The sequence below is a fragment of the Erythranthe guttata genome, chromosome 14 (assembly GCF_056151865.1).
Source record: "Erythranthe guttata isolate IM_541 chromosome 14, IM_541, whole genome shotgun sequence".
Lineage (NCBI taxonomy): Eukaryota > Viridiplantae > Streptophyta > Magnoliopsida > Lamiales > Phrymaceae > Erythranthe > Erythranthe guttata.
In genome coordinates this window covers 1,182,167-1,200,651 of record NC_142546.1, presented here as the reverse complement: position 1 = coordinate 1,200,651, position 18,485 = coordinate 1,182,167, and the positions used below count along the sequence as shown (strand labels likewise).

The 18,485-nt window shown below is 34.7% G+C and overlaps 4 protein-coding genes across 5 annotated transcripts; 1 reads left to right on the top strand and 3 right to left on the bottom strand.

Moving 5' to 3' along the window:
- Positions 1-2,218: 2,218 nt before the first annotated feature.
- On the bottom strand, positions 2,219-4,655 carry ATBET12 (Target SNARE coiled-coil domain protein). 2 transcript variants are annotated; one of them, XM_012987385.2, is made up of 6 exons: positions 4,382-4,655; positions 3,285-3,441; positions 2,916-2,972; positions 2,755-2,814; positions 2,576-2,661; positions 2,219-2,481 (listed from the first exon to the last, which is right to left on the bottom strand). In XM_012987385.2, exons 1-6 carry the CDS (start codon positions 4,393-4,395, stop codon positions 2,454-2,456), a joined length of 402 nt encoding a protein of 133 aa, XP_012842839.2. In that variant the 5' UTR covers positions 4,396-4,655; the 3' UTR covers positions 2,219-2,453. The 2 variants fall into 2 exon arrangements, with proteins under 2 accessions (XP_012842839.2, XP_088669863.1); XM_088813737.1 differs by lacking the exon at positions 4,382-4,655 and having other exon boundaries at positions 3,285-3,461.
- A 1,234-nt stretch (positions 4,656-5,889) lies between these two features.
- On the bottom strand, positions 5,890-8,415 carry LOC105963030 (hypothetical protein). Its single transcript, XM_012987384.2, has one exon. The coding sequence runs from the start codon at positions 7,706-7,708 to the stop codon at positions 6,068-6,070; it is 1,641 nt and encodes a 546-aa protein (XP_012842838.2). The 5' UTR covers positions 7,709-8,415; the 3' UTR covers positions 5,890-6,067.
- A 3,671-nt stretch (positions 8,416-12,086) lies between these two features.
- On the bottom strand, positions 12,087-12,641 carry LOC105963029 (hypothetical protein). Its single transcript, XM_012987383.2, has one exon. It carries the CDS (start codon positions 12,494-12,496, stop codon positions 12,179-12,181), a length of 318 nt encoding a protein of 105 aa, XP_012842837.2. The 5' UTR covers positions 12,497-12,641; the 3' UTR covers positions 12,087-12,178.
- Positions 12,642-17,399: 4,758 nt separating this feature from the next.
- LOC105963027 (enoyl-CoA delta isomerase 2, peroxisomal) lies at positions 17,400-18,249 on the top strand. The gene has a single exon (XM_012987382.2). The coding sequence runs from the start codon at positions 17,494-17,496 to the stop codon at positions 18,235-18,237; it is 744 nt and encodes a 247-aa protein (XP_012842836.1). The 5' UTR covers positions 17,400-17,493; the 3' UTR covers positions 18,238-18,249.
- The last annotated feature ends 236 nt before the right edge of the window (positions 18,250-18,485 follow it).

Here is an 18,485-nt window from a genome sequence, read left to right as displayed (position 1 = left end):
GGGGTGTGTGTTTTGGTGAGTGAGTACTCTTTAATCTTTATTATATTATTATATATAAAATATATAGAGAGAGGTAGCTAGGGTTTATGTATTGTATATAAAAAATGGGGTGGGGGGAATGAATATATGGTGGGTCTGGTGCAAGTTGGGAGGTGGAGAGCACGTCGCTTTCTCATTTTCCAACATACTTTTTTTACTTGACGGAAACCCCAACACTTGCACCCATTCAACACTCCCCAAATTTTTTTAGGGTTAAGTACAAAAACACCCCTGTACTATAAATTTTGTATCATTTACCCCCCTGTACTACACATAAATACAAAAACCCCCCTCACATTGCATTTTTTCTAGAATATGACGAAAATACCCCTACTCAAGCATATATATATATATATATATATATATATATATATATATATATATATATATATATATATATATATATATATATATAGTTTGAGCCATTTTCCACTATATATTTTACCATTTTCAGTCAATTTTACGTTGAAAATTTTGGTATTTATATTTTTTTCTCCAAAACATCTAATTGCTTACATTTTTTTTTATTTTCTAAATAATCCTTTTATTTTTGTCATTTTGAGTTTCTTCATTTTGTTTTCTTAAATGTCTTCCGGTAGTTCAAACATCCTAAGATTACAAACATCTTTACAATCCTATTATTGTTGAAAATTTGAACTACCGGAAGACTTTTAAGAGAAAATGAAGAAATTCAAAATGACAAAAATAAAAGGTTTTTATTCAGAAAATTTAAAAAAAAAATCTAAGTAATTAAATGTTTTGAAGGAAAAAAAAAAAAACTTTCCCAAGTAAGATTGACCGAAAATGTTAAAAAATATAGTGGAAAATGGCTCAAACAATCACTTATATTTATAGGTTTAGCAGGGGTATTTTTGTCAAATTTTGGAAAAAATATAATAGCAGGGGGGTTTTTGTATTTATGTGTAGTACAGGGGGGTAAATGATACAAAGTCCATAGTACAGGGGTGTTTTTGTATTTAACCCATTTTTTTATTTCTTTTTATGGTAAATTACAACCAACAACCCCAAGGTGAGCTCAAATTACGAAATCCCCTTCTATTTGGGTAATTACAACAATTCGTCAACTATAAATCTTCTTACACGTCCACTCTTACGGTTTCAAATTTAGTGGAATCTTCAAGATTATATGGAATATTATCACTTTTGTACTTGGTTTATCCCATTCGAACTCTATATTTTGAAGCAAGATGAACGTAATATGTGTTTTTGGCTTGTACATATCAGATTTTGGTGCATCAAAACTGTATTTTTACATAAAACGAGTACAAACTAGAGCACATTCCACGAATTTGACACCCTAAGGATGGAGGTGTAACATAAAATCATATTTGAGGGGTAAATGCAATTATCCAAACAAGAGGGTTTTTTTATAAATTGACCATACCACATGTGGTGGTTGTAATTTACCCTGTATTTTTAAATAAATAATCTCATAATTACAAATGGGGTTGTCTTTTTCATGGGCCTTGGAGAGCTCATCGGCCCATTTGTCTGAGAATCTGCATGCAAACTTGGTTTTTTTATTTACTCACTTATAAAATCTAATCAACTTTTTATTATATACATTGAATCACAAAATCTAGTGAACTTTATGTACACTTACTCCAGGTAGCTGCAATTTGCAATTATGAAATACAAGTTGGTATTACACATTTAATTGTGTTTTCAATAACTAGATCACACCTATTTTTCTATTACCTCTTTTTCCACGGTTTAATTATTTAAATTTTGAAAAAAAAATGTATTAAAAGAAGGAAAAAAGAGTTGAGCAAAGCCCATTCGCACACGTGTACAACAAAGTATTCTCTCACTCATCAAAATTCAAACACCACTTCCATTGAAATCTAAACCCGACAAAGCCGCATTCCGACATCATAGAGAACCACAAGTAAGACTGAGTTGTGCAAGTTCCACTACCAAACTTCCAGACAAAAAGGAAAATAAAAAATTACAAAAAAAAAAATACATTAAATGATTTTTTTTTTGTTATTTAATAAGAAAATTAAATGAGTTGGCACATTACTCAAATTATGTATAGAAATTTAGAATAGAAAATAACAAGAGAGTAGAGGAAAAAAAAATTAAATGCTACGTCAGACGAGTTTTACACTGTAGATCTACATATAGTCACACGCTCATACAACTATTTACACCGGAAAAAGAGAAGAAGAACATCTATTACATGAGAAAACCTTAGTTTAGAAAATCATGGTTAATGCCCTTCGCATGTAGTTAGTTTAACCAATGTAGATCATTGGCATAGCTTTGTTACAGTTGCACCACATAAAAGAACAATTAAACATGAAATTTATAACAATCGTTGCCGTTCGTCAAAAAGAAATTAAAAAAAATAAAAAAATCGGAAGATGTCGGGAATTACTCGCAATCCCACTTTAACCATACATGAAATACAAGAGAATCCTGCAAAGGAACGAAATAATAATCAGTGTGAAGCGGTTCCGATTGTTTTTTTTACTAAAATACCTGGGGTTGTTGATAAGAAGAACGTGCTCACCTAACAGTATAGTAGAACAAAAAGAAAGCGATCACGAAATATGTCGCAAGTTTGCAGATTCTCCTATTTGATTTCTTTTCAAACACCTACCGAAAATCGTCAAATCCAACTTCAGGGAAAATAAACTAACAAGGAACGAAATAACAACTTTTAAATTAAGAGGAATTTATTTAGATTACCATTTTAAACCGATCCATTGTTCCTGACATGATTCCTCTTGACGCGTCCATCTCGTTTCCCTACTCAGTAAAAATAAACTCAATAGCACGAGCAAAACTTTCGCCAATAGAAATGTGCTTTTTTTTTTATGAACCAACATACCATCCATGAATTAACATACCGTTCGATCTAGCATACGGTTGTGACTTTCCACCTCCTCGTGAATATCCCCTGTCAACTGCCACAAGGGACAGTACAGATATTATGAACTTAACTTCTACGATAAGTTACCAAGGTAATAATACTACTAGATTATATGAGATCGGCCCACTTCGAAATTTTAGTTAAAATTTTCATGTTTAGCAAAAAAGTTTAATCCATCGTCTCTCAAGTCTGAGGTCCAAATGCGTCATTCAATGGTTAACTAAACCATGAAAATAATACCAACAATTATACGAACAATGGTGACAGTGGTAAATTATTTATGCAGGCATGAGAAAATATTCATATAAGCTAAAAAATGCAACGAGAGAAAATTCTTGATTCTCACTCTTTTTAAAAAGCTGACTCTGTCATGCAAACTGTCCATAGTCTTCTCGTTCTCATGTTCATCAATACCACTTGAATATGAAGAAGAGGACCTAAGACCGCCCTCTTCAAGGGTATCCAGGTTATCGAAGAGTGCAGCCCTTGAGGATCGGTTATCCCTGCGTGAAAATAACTTCATCACGATTACGAACTCCACAAGATACAACACATAATCCAGTGTACACTAAGTAAGAAAAACATAAGGATGTTAAACTCTTGTATCCTCAATTTTCATAATTGCAAAAAGAATCCCCCCCCCCCCCCCCCCCCCCCCCCCCCACCTCCCCACACACATTTTATTGAGTGAGCACAAATCACCCCATTTAAGTTTTATTGCATGTACATCCATCAGGATGATTTAAAAACGGGCGCACTCGTGACTTTGTCCCCACTGTAAGTCGAGACTAAATCTGTTAAACAATTGTCATAGAAACACCACTTATTCTCTTGATCTAAGCTGTTAGATCTTATTGAGATTAAAATCAATGATTCAAATTATATCTCTATCACTTCGGCAAAAGAAAAAAGAAAAAGAAAATCCAATCCATTGATTCAATCTGCAGACCAACAATCGCACTGTTCTTGGAATCGAACGCCTACGGATTTGCACTCAAAATAAAGCAAATGAACTAAGAAAAACACTCTATCCTTAGAAGTGATTTGTTCTAACAAGGGTAAACTAAACAATCAAAGTTTCAAATGGATTCTTACCACCAATTTCAGTTAACACACACACACACACCCACACAAGGCAAAAACGAATTTCATTCTTTTATCAGAAGACCGAACAATCATTCTTCCCACCAATTTCAATTAATACACACACACACACACACAAAAAGGCAAAAACGATTTCATACTTTTATCAGAAGACCGAACAATCATTCATCACAGAATTGAAATCCTATCATGTTAGAACAATTGCAAGTACACTAATATCAAACCTAAAATAGAATCAAAACCTAAAATTTCAAATCGATCACCATCCTAAATAAAACAAACATTAAATTCAAAAACAGAAGAGATTATTGCAAAATGCAGATAAGAATTCATACTAACCTCCGGTAACTCATGATAATTGAACTCCAAAACAGTCAATCGAGCAGAATGAAAACGCGAATTGGGGAAATTGGGCGAGAATAGAAGATCTAATAAAAATTGAATAATTCAAAATAATCTGCGGGTAGATATCTGTAATCCGCTGCTCCGCATCAGGTTGTGGTTTCGTGAAACCGGAAACGCGAGTTGTACGTTGCACCGAGAGTTGTACGTTGGACCATTGCACCGGATGTACAATGCGCTAATGCAATTGATTCTCCTATTGTCCTCTCTACAGTTGCGTGCAGTCTCAGTAAAGTCGTGTTGATAAATCTGCCGAAAGTGTAGGCGCTACTTTTTTTCTCTTAATAAATGTAAAGAGGCGCAACAGATTCTTTTTCCATTATTATCTCTCAAATAATTTAAAATTAATAATAATAGATTTATTGAGTTTTGTTTGAATTAATTTATTTTACAATGAATAATATGGAAAAAAAAATCAAATATCAGGATTACAAAAATGAATTTGTTTGTATGTTGTGACTATGAGAAGTAATTGTAACTTGTAACTTTTGAAAGAAAATATTTATCTATATATCCAGATTTAGTTCAATTGTTACTTCAACATTTGGGTAATTGCATTTTACACACTTAAACTACATGTCATTGGCACTTTTTACCCTTAAATTAAAAATATTAGCTGAATGCACCCTCCAATGACCAATTCCTTGTCAAAGTGCACCCTAGAAACTAGTTCTTGACCAAGTCTCTAGAGAATTCTTTCTTTTGTGTGTGTGAGAGAGAGAAAGAGAGAGTGAGAGAGAGAGATGCAAATGTTGTTGGTTTCTTGTCACTTATTTAGCGAAAAATCTGCTGAAATTACGTTTGGAACGGCAACAGTGGTAACCTGTCATTTTCTTAGATAAACTGTGAATTAGGGTGCACTTTGCCGAGAAAGTTGTAATCGAAGGGTGCATTCCGTTATTGTTTCAATTTAAGGGCGCAAAGTGCCAATGAAATGTAAATTGAGGATGCAAAATGCCGATAACTCTCAATATTTTTGACATTTTTATTTTACAGTTGCTACATATATACCTGTGTCGAAGGAACCAACTTTCACTAGGGCAGTTGGTACCTAACCTCTACTATTATATCAGAGGTTTAGGGTTCGAATCATGTCTCATCTCCTACTTCCCCAATTTATAACATGATTTGAATTTCTCAAATATACCGGTTGAGAATTGTTGGCAATGTTCTATTGAGTTCCTTCCATAATAGGATGGCCCCATTTTCTACATTGAAGACCCAATTTTTATTACTCAACCATCCAATTGCAAGATACCTTAATTAATGTCTTGTAGGAGTTGCCCTAAACGTTATGTAACCCAATTGTGACAATTCAATATTTTGAACAACTGGCTTTCATTCTTGAAAACCAATATGTAATAATAAGTAAATATTCTGATTCTTGATCATTGCATTAGATTCACAGAAATGAAAAGATACTTCAAACACCATACAATAATAAATTAATAATAAACTTGAGTGTAATATTCCAAACTTGTCATTCAAAGACAACATACTAAATCAAGTACATAGAAAAAATCCAACCAATTATAGTATTCACACTACCTACAAGAACAAACTACCCATCTAAGTAAGTTTCATCCTACAACAATGGAGACAAAAAGATAAAAAAATCGAGGATCAAAACGAGCCACCAATCCGCGACTGCCACGTCACGCAGTCCTCAAAATCGAAACTACTCGCGCAGTCCAACAAAGCGTTCTGCTGCTGCTCGTATCGGCATATATAATTCAAGCCAACCAGAAGCCGACAAATGGCGTCCTCCGTCTTCGCCCGGTCGGCAAAGTAGAGCGTCTGCACAAGGAGCACGTTTGTCCTTGTCACAATCTGCCTCTGCTCGAAGTTCCTCTCGCTCTGCCACCTCATCATGTTGTGCGCCAGCGGGGCGAGCCACTTCAGCACCCCGCCTAGCCTCTCCCTCCAATCGTGCGCCACCGGCGCATCGTATATCTCCAAATCCTTCACGTAATTCCTCAATTCGCCCTTCAGTTTTTTTCTAACACTCGTGGGAAGCATTTGGTACAAATCATCTCTCGCTTCTTCGCCCACTAAATGAGGATACATAAGAAGCTTCTCGATTATTATTATTATATTAGCGTAGTGCAACGGCAATGCAGACCCACCGACCGTGCTCGCTGGTGCCCACCTACTCGTGGGCGGGGCCCGTGCCCCGTTCGAAACGGGCCGGGAAAAACTACCGGAAAAGGTGGAATCTTTACTGTCACACTTCGAACTATTCGCCACGGTACTAAAAGATCCGGATAGTTGACTTCGTTGACCATCATCATCAAAATCATCGTCGTCCACTTTCGAAGCGGAGCTGCTTAGGGTTATACATTCCATGAAGAACCGACCCGGCCCGATACCACAGGCGAAGTTGAAATCATCCGGGCCAAATAAACCGGACCCATTTTTCTCCGGGCCCGGTTTGGGCCGCCTCTTGTTCGAAACGGGCTTTTTCAGATTTCCACTAGAACCGATTCTCGACCTCGATATCAACATGCTCGAAGCATCCCTACTACTATTATTATTGCGGAATACGATGTGTATACGGGCGTAAACCGTGCAGACGGTGCGGCACAAGAGCTCGACGATTTTATCGTAGGTTTGGTTCCACAAGGAGATGTCCTTCAAGTGTTTGATGTCTTGCCTCTGCCACGTAAGCTTCTGCTCGAAGGCTCTCCTGCTGGTCTCGTGGTGGTGGTTCTGGTGGAGCTTCTTGGCGGCGGCCTCGAGCTCGTCGGCGGCCGCCATTTCTCGGTAGAGCGTGACGGTGGACCCGACGTACCGCTCCATTTTACGGACGGTGGAGTCCATGTCCTTCACCAAGAACCCCAGCTCGCTGACGTCGATGGCGCCGGAGATGATGTCACCGTACACGTGCTCGAAGCCCTGAAGTGCAGGGACGGTGCATTTCTTGCCGAGTCTGGATACGACGGCGGCGGCTCTGTTCAAGTCGTCGAGTTTCTCGAGGAGGGCGAGGTGGAGGAGGTGGTCCGGGTCGCCGGAGATTAGGGTTCTGATTCCGTCGGAGTTCAGGATCTCGTTCTTCAGGTTGAGGAAGTCGTGCTCGGATAACGATTTGTGGAGATTCAGGATCTTCGACATCACATTAGCCACTTCGAAAGAGAGTATGCCGATGATTTGCCGGTCGTGCGGCTTCGTGTTCGACGATTTCGTGGAGCCGTCGAGGTATAAAGCGTGTTTTAAATTGGTACTGACCTGATTGCCGAATTTCAGTATCCATGGCTCGGCCACCATTTCTGCACCTTGTTTTCGCAAAAACAAGATCTGAAAATCAATCAAAAAACCCCCACTTCAGATCTGGCAGCAATTTCTCTCCATTCGCCTTCGAATCAACAAATTAAACCAGGAAGATAAACGCAGCAGCATTCTTCACTCACGGAAACACATTACAGAAACACCGATTTGACTATTAAACAGTAAAAAAAAAAACCTAAATAATAAAATCCAGAGACGAATTGGTTGGGAATTGATTTGTGAAACAGAGGCGAATTGAGGGGGTTTTGAATCGATGCTGAAAAAGGTGCGCGTTTTCCGATGCTCTAATTTTCTTTTCTCTCTGTGTGCGTGTGTGTGTGTGTTAGAGAGAGAAAGAAGAGAGAGAGAGAGAGAGATTTTCAAAAAGGGGGGCAGTTTGAAGGAGATGGAGCTCAAAGTAAGAGGTCTGCAAAAATGCTGCTTCTCTCTCTCTCTCTCTCTCCTTTAGGTTTTTCTGACTCCGAAGAACAATCCTTTTGACCTTTACTAATTTTTTATTATTATTTTTTTTTTACAGGAAGATGAAAATTTGAATTAATAATTAAATAGTCAAAATTTGTTTGAATATTTAAATAAAAAAATAAAATAATAATAATAAGATGAGTTCTTGTGTACTAGTTGCATTGATGAACACATGGAGGTCTTTAATGGGGGAACAGGTCCAGCCTTTTACTTAAGGGTGTTTTATTTTAGGCGGCGGATATATGCAAGCCCATTTTTTTATTAGTTCAAGACCTCCAACATAAAAATACTAATTTACCCTTAATGAAATTCAAAACCAAATAAAAAACATAAATCATAAAAATAAAAAAAAATCGGCGTTCCAACGCCGATTTTGACTTGTAAAGTCGGTGTTGTGTCTCCGATTTGGTTAACAAAAATCGGCATTGTGACGCCGATTTTCGTGTACAAAATCGGTCTGGATAAACCGATTTGGGAAATCAACGAAAACATACAAAAAAATCAATTTCAATCTCAATTTTTTTCCCAAAATCGGCTAAAGCATTGCAATCCAACAAGAATTAAGCATAGATTAATGTTCATCCACGCATATTTATCAAGAATCGATGCTCGATTAATGTTTTTTAATTGACAAATAAAAGTTTAGTAAAAAGAACTTGTTGGTGGTGGTGGGGTGGTGGTGATGGTGCGGTGGAGGTGGTGCGGTGGGTGGGTCGCTCGTCGTTGTCGGCGCGGTGGAAGTCTCGCTGGTCGGTGTCTCGGCGGTCTGGTGGCGGCAATTGTGAGTTTTTCCTATATTTTTTCTTTCTTTTTTTTTACTTTTTTTTTGGTCTTGAACAAATTAAAAACAGAGTTTGTTTGTATTTGGGTATTATTTATTGACAAGGGTATATTCGTCTTGTTTGGTCTTGATGTAATAAAATTAAATTAATTCACGGGCTTGAAATAATAAACTCCGTTATATAGCTTTGAACTAATAAAAAAATGGGCTTGCATATATCCGCCGCCTTTATTTTATTTATTTATTTTCTTGGGGTAGATGGTGAATAAATTATTTTCTTTTTTGGCATTTATTTGGGTTTATTTTATTTTCACTTTTTTTTTTTTTTTTTTTTTTTTGCGAAAAAGAGAATTAACCGTAGAAGTGTGAGGTAGAAGGCTTCTTACTTTGGTTCCACTTTGTGAAATTCAATATTTTTTTATTTAGAAAAGTATATTAAAATACTATTTGAAATAATATATGTGACAATAATAATAATAATATTAAGCTAGTGGGTGAATTTGTTCGAAAACAAACACACACATATACACGACACGAAACAATGAAGAACCCATGTCAAAATTGGTGTAGACAACTTGTATTCATGCAATTTATTTTTGTACTTTGAGAAGAAACATATTCAACGACCATTCTTTTTCAAATCAAAGAAATTTGAATTTTTTTATTCAAACTATAAATTTAAAAGTACATTATGTTTTTTTACAGTTGATCTACATACACAAATGTGAGAGGCTGTTTATATATACGTATATGAATGGCAAATATAAGCCCAATGTAACACAATATAAACTATATTATTATTATTATTATTATTATTATTATTATTATTATTATTATTATTATTATTATTATTAGTAGGAACTTTGTCTAAATTTGTTTGTCACTTTGTCAAAAAAGTAACTAATAGTTGGAGTTGGTGACTTTCTTACAACATTAGATGAAAAGTATCCCAAAACAAAAAACAAGTGACCAAAAGAGAAACCTAAAACACTTTGGACATTATTTTTTTGATTAATTGTGGATTTGTTCAACTGTCTTTCAATAATAAATATACTAGAATCTCGATAAATTAATAATCTTGTTTGAATAATAGTTTCTTTCGATACCGAATCAATGACAATGAGTTAAAAAACATTTCGTTAAATTATTATTTCGCTGAATTAATAGAATTTGGTTGGTATTGTCGTGTCGACTGTATTAATTTATATATGTTTAACCGTATATTCAATACTGATTGAGAAAGATAAAAAATAAAGTGTGGTAATGATATAGATTTTAAATATTCTTATCCCACATTTTCCCCAAGTTATAAAATAAATAAGTATAATATTAATGGAGAAGGTGGCCTTCGTTTTTGTCTTCATTTAATGTTCTTAGAAATGACAAATTACATGTTAGAAGCACTTATGGGCTGTATAAAGTGATTTGAACCCACATGGTATTTAGATGCTAATAAAAGTTAAAGGCACGACTGAAAATGAAATAAAGCAACAAGAAACAAAATTGGCCTTGTATGTAACGTTATCAAATCTATTCAAATCGAACTATTTCAAACTAAATTCATACAAGTGGTCTAGTACATTGACTTTTTTTTTAATAAATAAATCAATAAATTAGTTTTGTTAGAAACCTGATGGCTTGGATCGAAAATCACAATTTCACATATTGAATATATTATTTTATTTTATTTCTAATTAAATTGGATTTTTTTTATCTAAGTCAGTGGATTTGGAAGGCGGTGGCATCAGAAACATCTTGGATTGTTTCTTAAAATTAAAACCGAATCGAAAATTAAAATCTCATATGTATTCCAACTCCAGTCCAAATAAAATTAAGAAATCAGAATATTGGAAAATTAATTTCCAAATTCAGAAGTTTTTAATCACTTCATACGCAGGTTTTAAAAATTCGATTCCAATTTCTACCTTTAGGTCAAATCATTGATCTAATAATACTCGTGCATGTAAAAGTAAGTGTGTACATTATTAGAATTATTGTTGAAGCATGAATTATTTATAATGATGGATGCAAATATGCAACTACATATCTTTATACTAAATCCTTTTGGGAGAAATAATTATTACCTTAAATCTGTGAATCTTTGTCACAACTTTTCACTAACAAAGCGAAAAAGAAGCACATTTCTTTTTAATTAAAGAAAAAAAGAGTAAAACAAAAACAAAAAGATAATCATATTATCAAGAAAAAGAAATGTGCAGTGTTCGTAGCACATTCTTTGAGGAGCTTCATTCAAGTACCCTGCTATTAATGAGTAGTGGGGAAAGTAAAAGAAAAAGGTAAAAGAGAAAAAGGAAAATAATAAATAAATTAATATATTTATATAAGCTTATTTAATAAATAAAAAAACTTGAATTGGCCCAAATAATAAAATCTTATAATTCCTGTAACTTCTGGGCCTCTGAACAATAAGTGGGCCTTAGTGGGCTTTTTAGCCCGCCCTCAAATGAAGCCCACTAGCAGAATTTGAAATTAGTGAAAATTCATCAATGATTAAAATAAAATGGGGAATTTACGGTTTTCACCCCTCAAGTTTGCACAAATTTCACATTTGGCCTCCCATGTTTAAAAAAACACATTTAGTCCCTCATATTCCAATAACTTAACAATTTTGGTCATTTCTGTTAATTCCGTTAGTTAAAGCAGTATGGGCACACGTTTGATTATGTTAGTTTTTAATAGAAAATTGACGGAAGGGACTAAAAGTATTTAATTTTTGAAAAGACCAAATGTGTTTTTCGTGAACATGGAAGATCAAATGTGAAATCGGTGCAAACTTAAGGGATGAAAAAATTATTTTTTCCAAAATAAAACTATGTATAAAAAATTTAGTTGAACGAACTCCAAGTTGTCGCACAGGATTAGCTTAGTGTGGTTTACGTCTCTCGTATAATTTGCAAGTTATTATACGAGATTCTTGATTTATCTCATTTGAATTTACTCTCCTTGCATTTTATACTTTGAAATTAACTACTATTAATTTTTCTTTCTAATTTAATTTGATTTAACTTCACAATTTTAAAAGTTCAAAATAATTCGATTAAACTTGCTAGAAATAGTCTTTTAACTTTTCTTAAATGTATCAAAACACAAAACTGCATCAAAGTTCACTGTACCAACAGAAAACCCCCCATAAAAATTGGAGGGCAAAAAAGGAACAAAAAAAATTTGGTTGAAAATTTACCAAACTACCTATCTAAGCTTCCTGTACAAACAAAGGGTAAGAACGGAGGAGCCGGCTCATAGCAAAACGGCGCCGCAGGGTGCTGCCACTTCTTCATAACCGCCGCCGGCTTCTCTGCCGCAGCCGCCGATCCCTTATCGCTGCTCGTACAAGAGTTGATCTCAGCCTTCAGATTGTCCGGCGACTGAACCAACGGCGATAAAAGCGGTATAGCCACCTTCCACTCCGGCACCGGGTTGATCTGAATCGACGGCGGCGCCCTCCTCTGCAACCGGCTCGACTGACGCCGTCCAGACAGATTTCTATTTCCAATACAAGCCATTTGTATCAGCTAAGAAATTCCTCCAAAACAGAAAAGAAAAAGCAAATTGGAAATTTAGAGATTTTTTTTTTTTTTTGAGCAATTTTTAGCAGATTAGATCTGAATAAATTGTTGATTGGGTGGTGAGAGAGATTTGGGGTGTGAGGATATTATTTATATAAACGATATGCACGTGAGCTGCACGCTTTTCGATAAACAGTCATCGGAATCAGGTCTTAGGTCAAAGCAAAGGTTGTCGTTAAGATTCGTGTTGTATTATATAATTATAACATATCGGCTTATTCTGTTCTATCGGCTTGGCTAAATGTTGTTCTATTACTATATATTTCTTACATATATATAAAAAAAAAATCTCACTAACAATTAAAAAAAAAAAAAACTCTCTACTTTGAGAGTTTATTTTTTTAAGGAAATTTCAATTCTCTCCATCTAATTTTTGCGGTTTTTCTAATCTACATTCGACGAAGGTTGTATCGAGTAAATCTTTAACGCTGATATACACACAACAATGTTGATTTGTGTAATTGCGTGTATATGAATGGTAAAAACCTACTCGATGTATTTCGCCTAATGTAGCATTGTATTAACCAATTTCTATGTAAGAATAAACTAAATATATATGCCAAACTCTAAAAAAATGAATTTTCTTCAAAATTAAATTCATCTTAAATTTTAAATGTGAAATTAATTATTACTATGGTAGATAAGAACTTATGATTTAAAAATAGGGCAAATGGCAAAAAGGCCCATCACATTGGACTTAAAATGCATTTTGGTCCACAAAAAAAACAGTCTCTCAATTAAGCCCATCCCCATGTCTTTAGTCTAAAATACCCTCAATAATATAATTCTTATCAATTCCACTCATTATGCTCTAACTTCTTTAATATTACACATAGACCCCGGATTTAAACAAATATATCACATTAACCCCCAAAACTTTTTTTTTTTACAGAAAATAATATTTTTCTAAAATGTTTTTTTTCCGGCCAGATTCCGGCGTTGACCGCCGGAGACCGCCGGTCTCCGGCGTTGACTTTTTTTTTTAAATTGTTTTTCTTAGAAAAAAAATATTTTAATTAATATTACTATCTTGACTACTAAACTACTGTCTCAGACAGTTATATTACTGTTTGGGACAGTAATATTATGAATATTATTTTTTCTAACAGTAATATTATTAATATTATTGTCTAAGACAGTTAAATTACTGTTGGAGACAGTAATTTAACATCCAGGGCAGTAATATTAATTAAAATAATTTTTTTTAAGGAAAAAAAAAAAATTCAATTAACAGTTAAATTATTATCTCCGACAGTTAAATAACTGCCGGAGACAGTAATTTAGCAACGAATACAGTAATATTAATTAAAAAAAATTAAGAATAAAAAAGTCAATTAACAGTTAAATTACTGTTTCCGACAGTTAAATAACTGCTGGAGACAGTAATTTAGCAACGAATACAGTAATATTAATTAAAATATTTTTGAAGAAAAAAAAAAACAAAAGAGTCAATTAACAGTTAAATTACTGTCTCCGACAGTTAAATAACTGCCGGAGACAGTAATTTAGCAGCCAAGACAGTAATATTAATTAAAATATTTTTTAAGAAAAAACAAAATTAAAAAAAAAAAGTCAACGCCGGTGACCCGGCGGTCAACGGAAGTTGATCGGCCGGAAAATAATTTCAGGAAAAAAAAATTCAAAAATAAAATAAAATAAAATAAGTCAATGCCGGCGACCGGCGGTCTCCGGCGGTGGCGGGTCAAAGTTAAGGTCAAAATTGAAATTATGGTTAAAATTGGTTAATTGATGAAATTGGGCTAAATTGGGGTGTAAATCATGAAATTGGAGTTAAATTGTGTTTCAATGAATTGAGGGTAATTTTGGTATATATAAAAGGATTTTCCTTATTTGCAAATAAGTTTGAATGGGGTGAATTTATTTGAAAGACAAAAAAGTTGGATGTCCCTCTTTTAATTAAGTGCCCTTCTCATGGGCCTATTTGCCATTACCCCTTAAAAATAAATCATATAACTATACCTATAATAGGCAAGAAATAAATGAGACTGGAATTACACTCTTTCAATTTGTAGTTCCGCTACGCCAGAAAAAAAATCAAATATCGTAACAAAGAAAATATTCTAGATTTAGGAATTTAAAACGAAATCAGTATTTTTATTAAAGTACACTAAATATTTTGTATGAATAAATTAAGTAGATAAATTACTAAAAAGAGAGATTTATTCAAGTTTTTTACTTTGGCTTGGACAGCCGGTGAGCAACTCAAACGGCGCCGAGCCGAAGAATCCAGCTAATGACAGCTACTTTCCAACCGAAAGGCTTGCTTTGACCAGAACGTTTGTGACGTCTATTTGTAACGGAATATTCGCCACAGAGACTGCGTTGCCCTACTAAAAGCACACAGAAACAGATACGGACGTCGAGTATTGACGTTAATAAGGATATTTAAAGAAGATGAACGATTCAGATATTTCCACGTGGCGACTTATAATCCATTATATATGCTCCAGATTTTTTCCCTTTAATTCTTATCAACAAATAACAATATCGTCTTTTGATTAATTTCAACTAATGTGTAATTTACTTGCACGGATAAACAAACATATTTTATGATATGCCTAATTAGGCCAACCGGCTTACAATTTATTTATTTACTAGGCCATGAGCCCAATATTTAAGATCACTATCACCGTGGTCCAATCACCTTCAAGTAAGGTTTGGGTCCGACAATCTCAACTAAGCTATAAATAATCATTTGAACTCATTCCTTAAAGTACGTCATATTATCTGAGCAATACTATTAACTGTATTCTCTGGACTATTTCCACTATCCGCACGTCTGACTTGAGTGTCGGAGGGGTCTCCGCCGGATCAACCCCCAGCCTAGTTCATGTGTGTTTATTTCGCAGGGACCTCGGGATCATCAAATTGTCAAGCTACTGATCCGCTTTGCTCTCCCAGCTCATTCTTTTGTGGTGTGAATTTGTTTATCAAATTTGTACGAATACTGCTATTTAAATATGACTAATAAATTTTATTATAATTGTATATTATATTTAAATAATTTATTCTTTTTACTTTTAAAATGATATCCCGTGCTATAAAATGATTGCACGGGGAGAAATACTGGCGTGTTTAATTTGTACACCATTTTTTTTTTGTGATATATTTACTTGTTGTTTATAAATTTAGAAATTGATTAACTTCTAAACCCGGGTTAAGAAGTTTTATTAACTACTAAACATGGGTTCGGCCCAAGTTGCTATTGATTGAAACCGTAGTAGAACAAATTTGAGGTCCACATTTCTAAGACAAGAGGAACAACTGTGAGCCCACATAACTAATTATGATTTTTTTTTTCTATTTTATTTAAACTACCCAAAAAAGGTAAGGGTGAAAAGAAGAAAAACTGTGGGGTAGGGTTGGAAATCGAGTAAACTGCAAATACTACCCCTGTATTATCTCGAAATAGCGGAAGCCCCCCTATGATAAATAAACTAGCAAAAACCCCCTGTGAAATTTAGTCAAAGGCAGAATCTCCCCTAGCTGATTTTTTAGACTTGAAATGACAAAATTGTCCCTCAAAATGTATTTATATATATACATATTATATGTATATTTATTCTTTTTAATTTGTTTGTTTAGAAATTAAAAAAAATAGTAAACAACTAAATTGATTATTTTTTAAATAAAATAATTAAAATATTTATAAAATATAAGAATTTATTAATTGCAAGACTCCAGGGTTATTTGTGTCTTTTTATATAAAGTCAACCCTCAAATAGTTCCATAGGGGGGTTTTTGCTATTTAAATAATTTCACAGGGGAGGTTTTTGCTAGTTTATTTATCACAGGGGGGTTTTTGCTATTTCAAGATTACACAGGGGTAGTTTTTGCAGTTTACTCGTTGGAAATCAGATGAAACGGAACCTATTTCAGAAAAAAATACTTTTTTTAGGAGGTTCGAGTTTTGGTTCCAAAAAGAGGCGGAATTCAAAGATCTATTCCAATTTCAGAATGTCTCGGAATCGGCAGAATTTCGGAAATTTTGTAAACTAAATTAATTTATAATTTCTTGTTCCAGATTTGGATATAATGAGAAATTTTTATTTAAAATTTTATTTATTTTTCCAACAAAATACAATAAAATCCAAAAGTGAGTACAATAGAATGCAATAAAACCACCAACCGGAGCAACAAAATGCAACACATAGTTTCTGAAAAAACAAGTGCAGTAGACAGCTTTTTATACCAACTATTTTTTTTCTAATGGTTTTAGTTTACTTGGTCCTAGAATATTTATATAAAATATATCATAAATTACAAATATGAAAACGAAAACGAGCTACAATCCATAAATTGATGTATGCTTGAAGTCGTTATCAAACTTTCAAAATTGCATTAGTCACGTGGTTTGATAGTTATTAGAACCAAACTCGAACGAGCTCTTCACAAAATCGAAAAAAATCGAGTTCCAGCAACTTTATTTTTTGTATATTCTATCAACCGGACATAATAGAATATGTAACAAAAACATGTCTTCCAAATTGATTTTTTATGTTTAAACGTCAAATTGAAATAAACTATTAACAAACAATCTCGAATCATGTAGCAAATAACTTGGATTAAGTTTTTCATTTCACTTTGTACCGGATTTGATGTACTCACATTAGTGATATAACAAATTGCATGTCTAAAATTTATTTATAAAAAAAATGACATTTTATAACTTTCTAATTTTAATAAAATAATAAAATAAAGTAATTTAAATAGATGCATGAAAATGAACAGTTGCGAAAAATATTAGAAAACAAACAAAAAAAAGAATTATGCAAGTTGCGTCTTAATTCTTTGACACCTATATATTATCAACACGATTTTTGAGGTATTGGGATAATCTCTCTTTCTCTCTCTACTGTTTCTCTATCTAGTTATCATCTTCATCTTATCGATTTCGCTAACATACGCCGGCGATGTGCACGTTAGAGAAGCGCGGCGATCTCTTCATCCTAACCCTAACGGGGGAATCCAAGCAAGATCAGGAGCACCGCTTGAATCCGGCGCTCATCTCATCAATCCGATCGGCTCTAGCCGAAGCCAAATCGCAAGCCGTCAATGGATCGGCTCTCGTCACCGTAGCCGAAGGCAGGTTCTTCTCCAACGGCTTCGATTTGGTCCACGCGCAAGCCGTCGGCGTCAAGGCCGGCTCGTTTGAAGCCGCCAGATCGGAGCTGCACCGGATGGTGGATCTGTTCAGGGGAGTCGTGTCGGATCTCCTCTCCCTCCCTATGCCGACCATCGCCGCCGTCACCGGACACGCGGCGGCGGCGGGGCTGATCCTGGCCATGAGTCACGATTACGTCACGATGACGTCGTCGAAGGGGGTGATGTACATGAGCGAGCTGGATATAGGTATGACCCTGCCCGATTACTTCATGGCTTTGATTCAAGGGAAGCTCGGCTCCCCAGGGGCGCGGCGGGAGCTGGTGCTGCGGGCGGCGAAGGTTAGGGCGGAGGCGGCGAAGGGGATGGGGATTGTTGATTCGGCGCACGATAGCGCGGAGGAGGCGGTCGATGCTGCCGTGCGCATGGCGGAGGAGTTGGGGAAGAGGGGGTGGAATGGGGAGGCGTACGCCGGGATTAGGAAGTCTTTGTTCCCGGAGGTTTGTCGGCTGCTTGGTGTGAAAAATCAAGTGGTCTTGCCTTCTAAATTTTAAATAAAAAAGAATTATAATAATTAATATAAATATATTATGAGAATGGTGAGGATTAATTGTATTTTGATTCCATTATTTTCTGTTTAATTGCTTCTTAGTTTTTGTTATGGTTATGATTTATTGTAACTGTAATGGGAATGGTTATTTACGTATTGGTGATTATTATATTTATTTATTTATGATAATATTTGGATTTATCAGGCTAAATTGTGACAAAGGGATTTGATAGAATTTAAGAAATATTCACA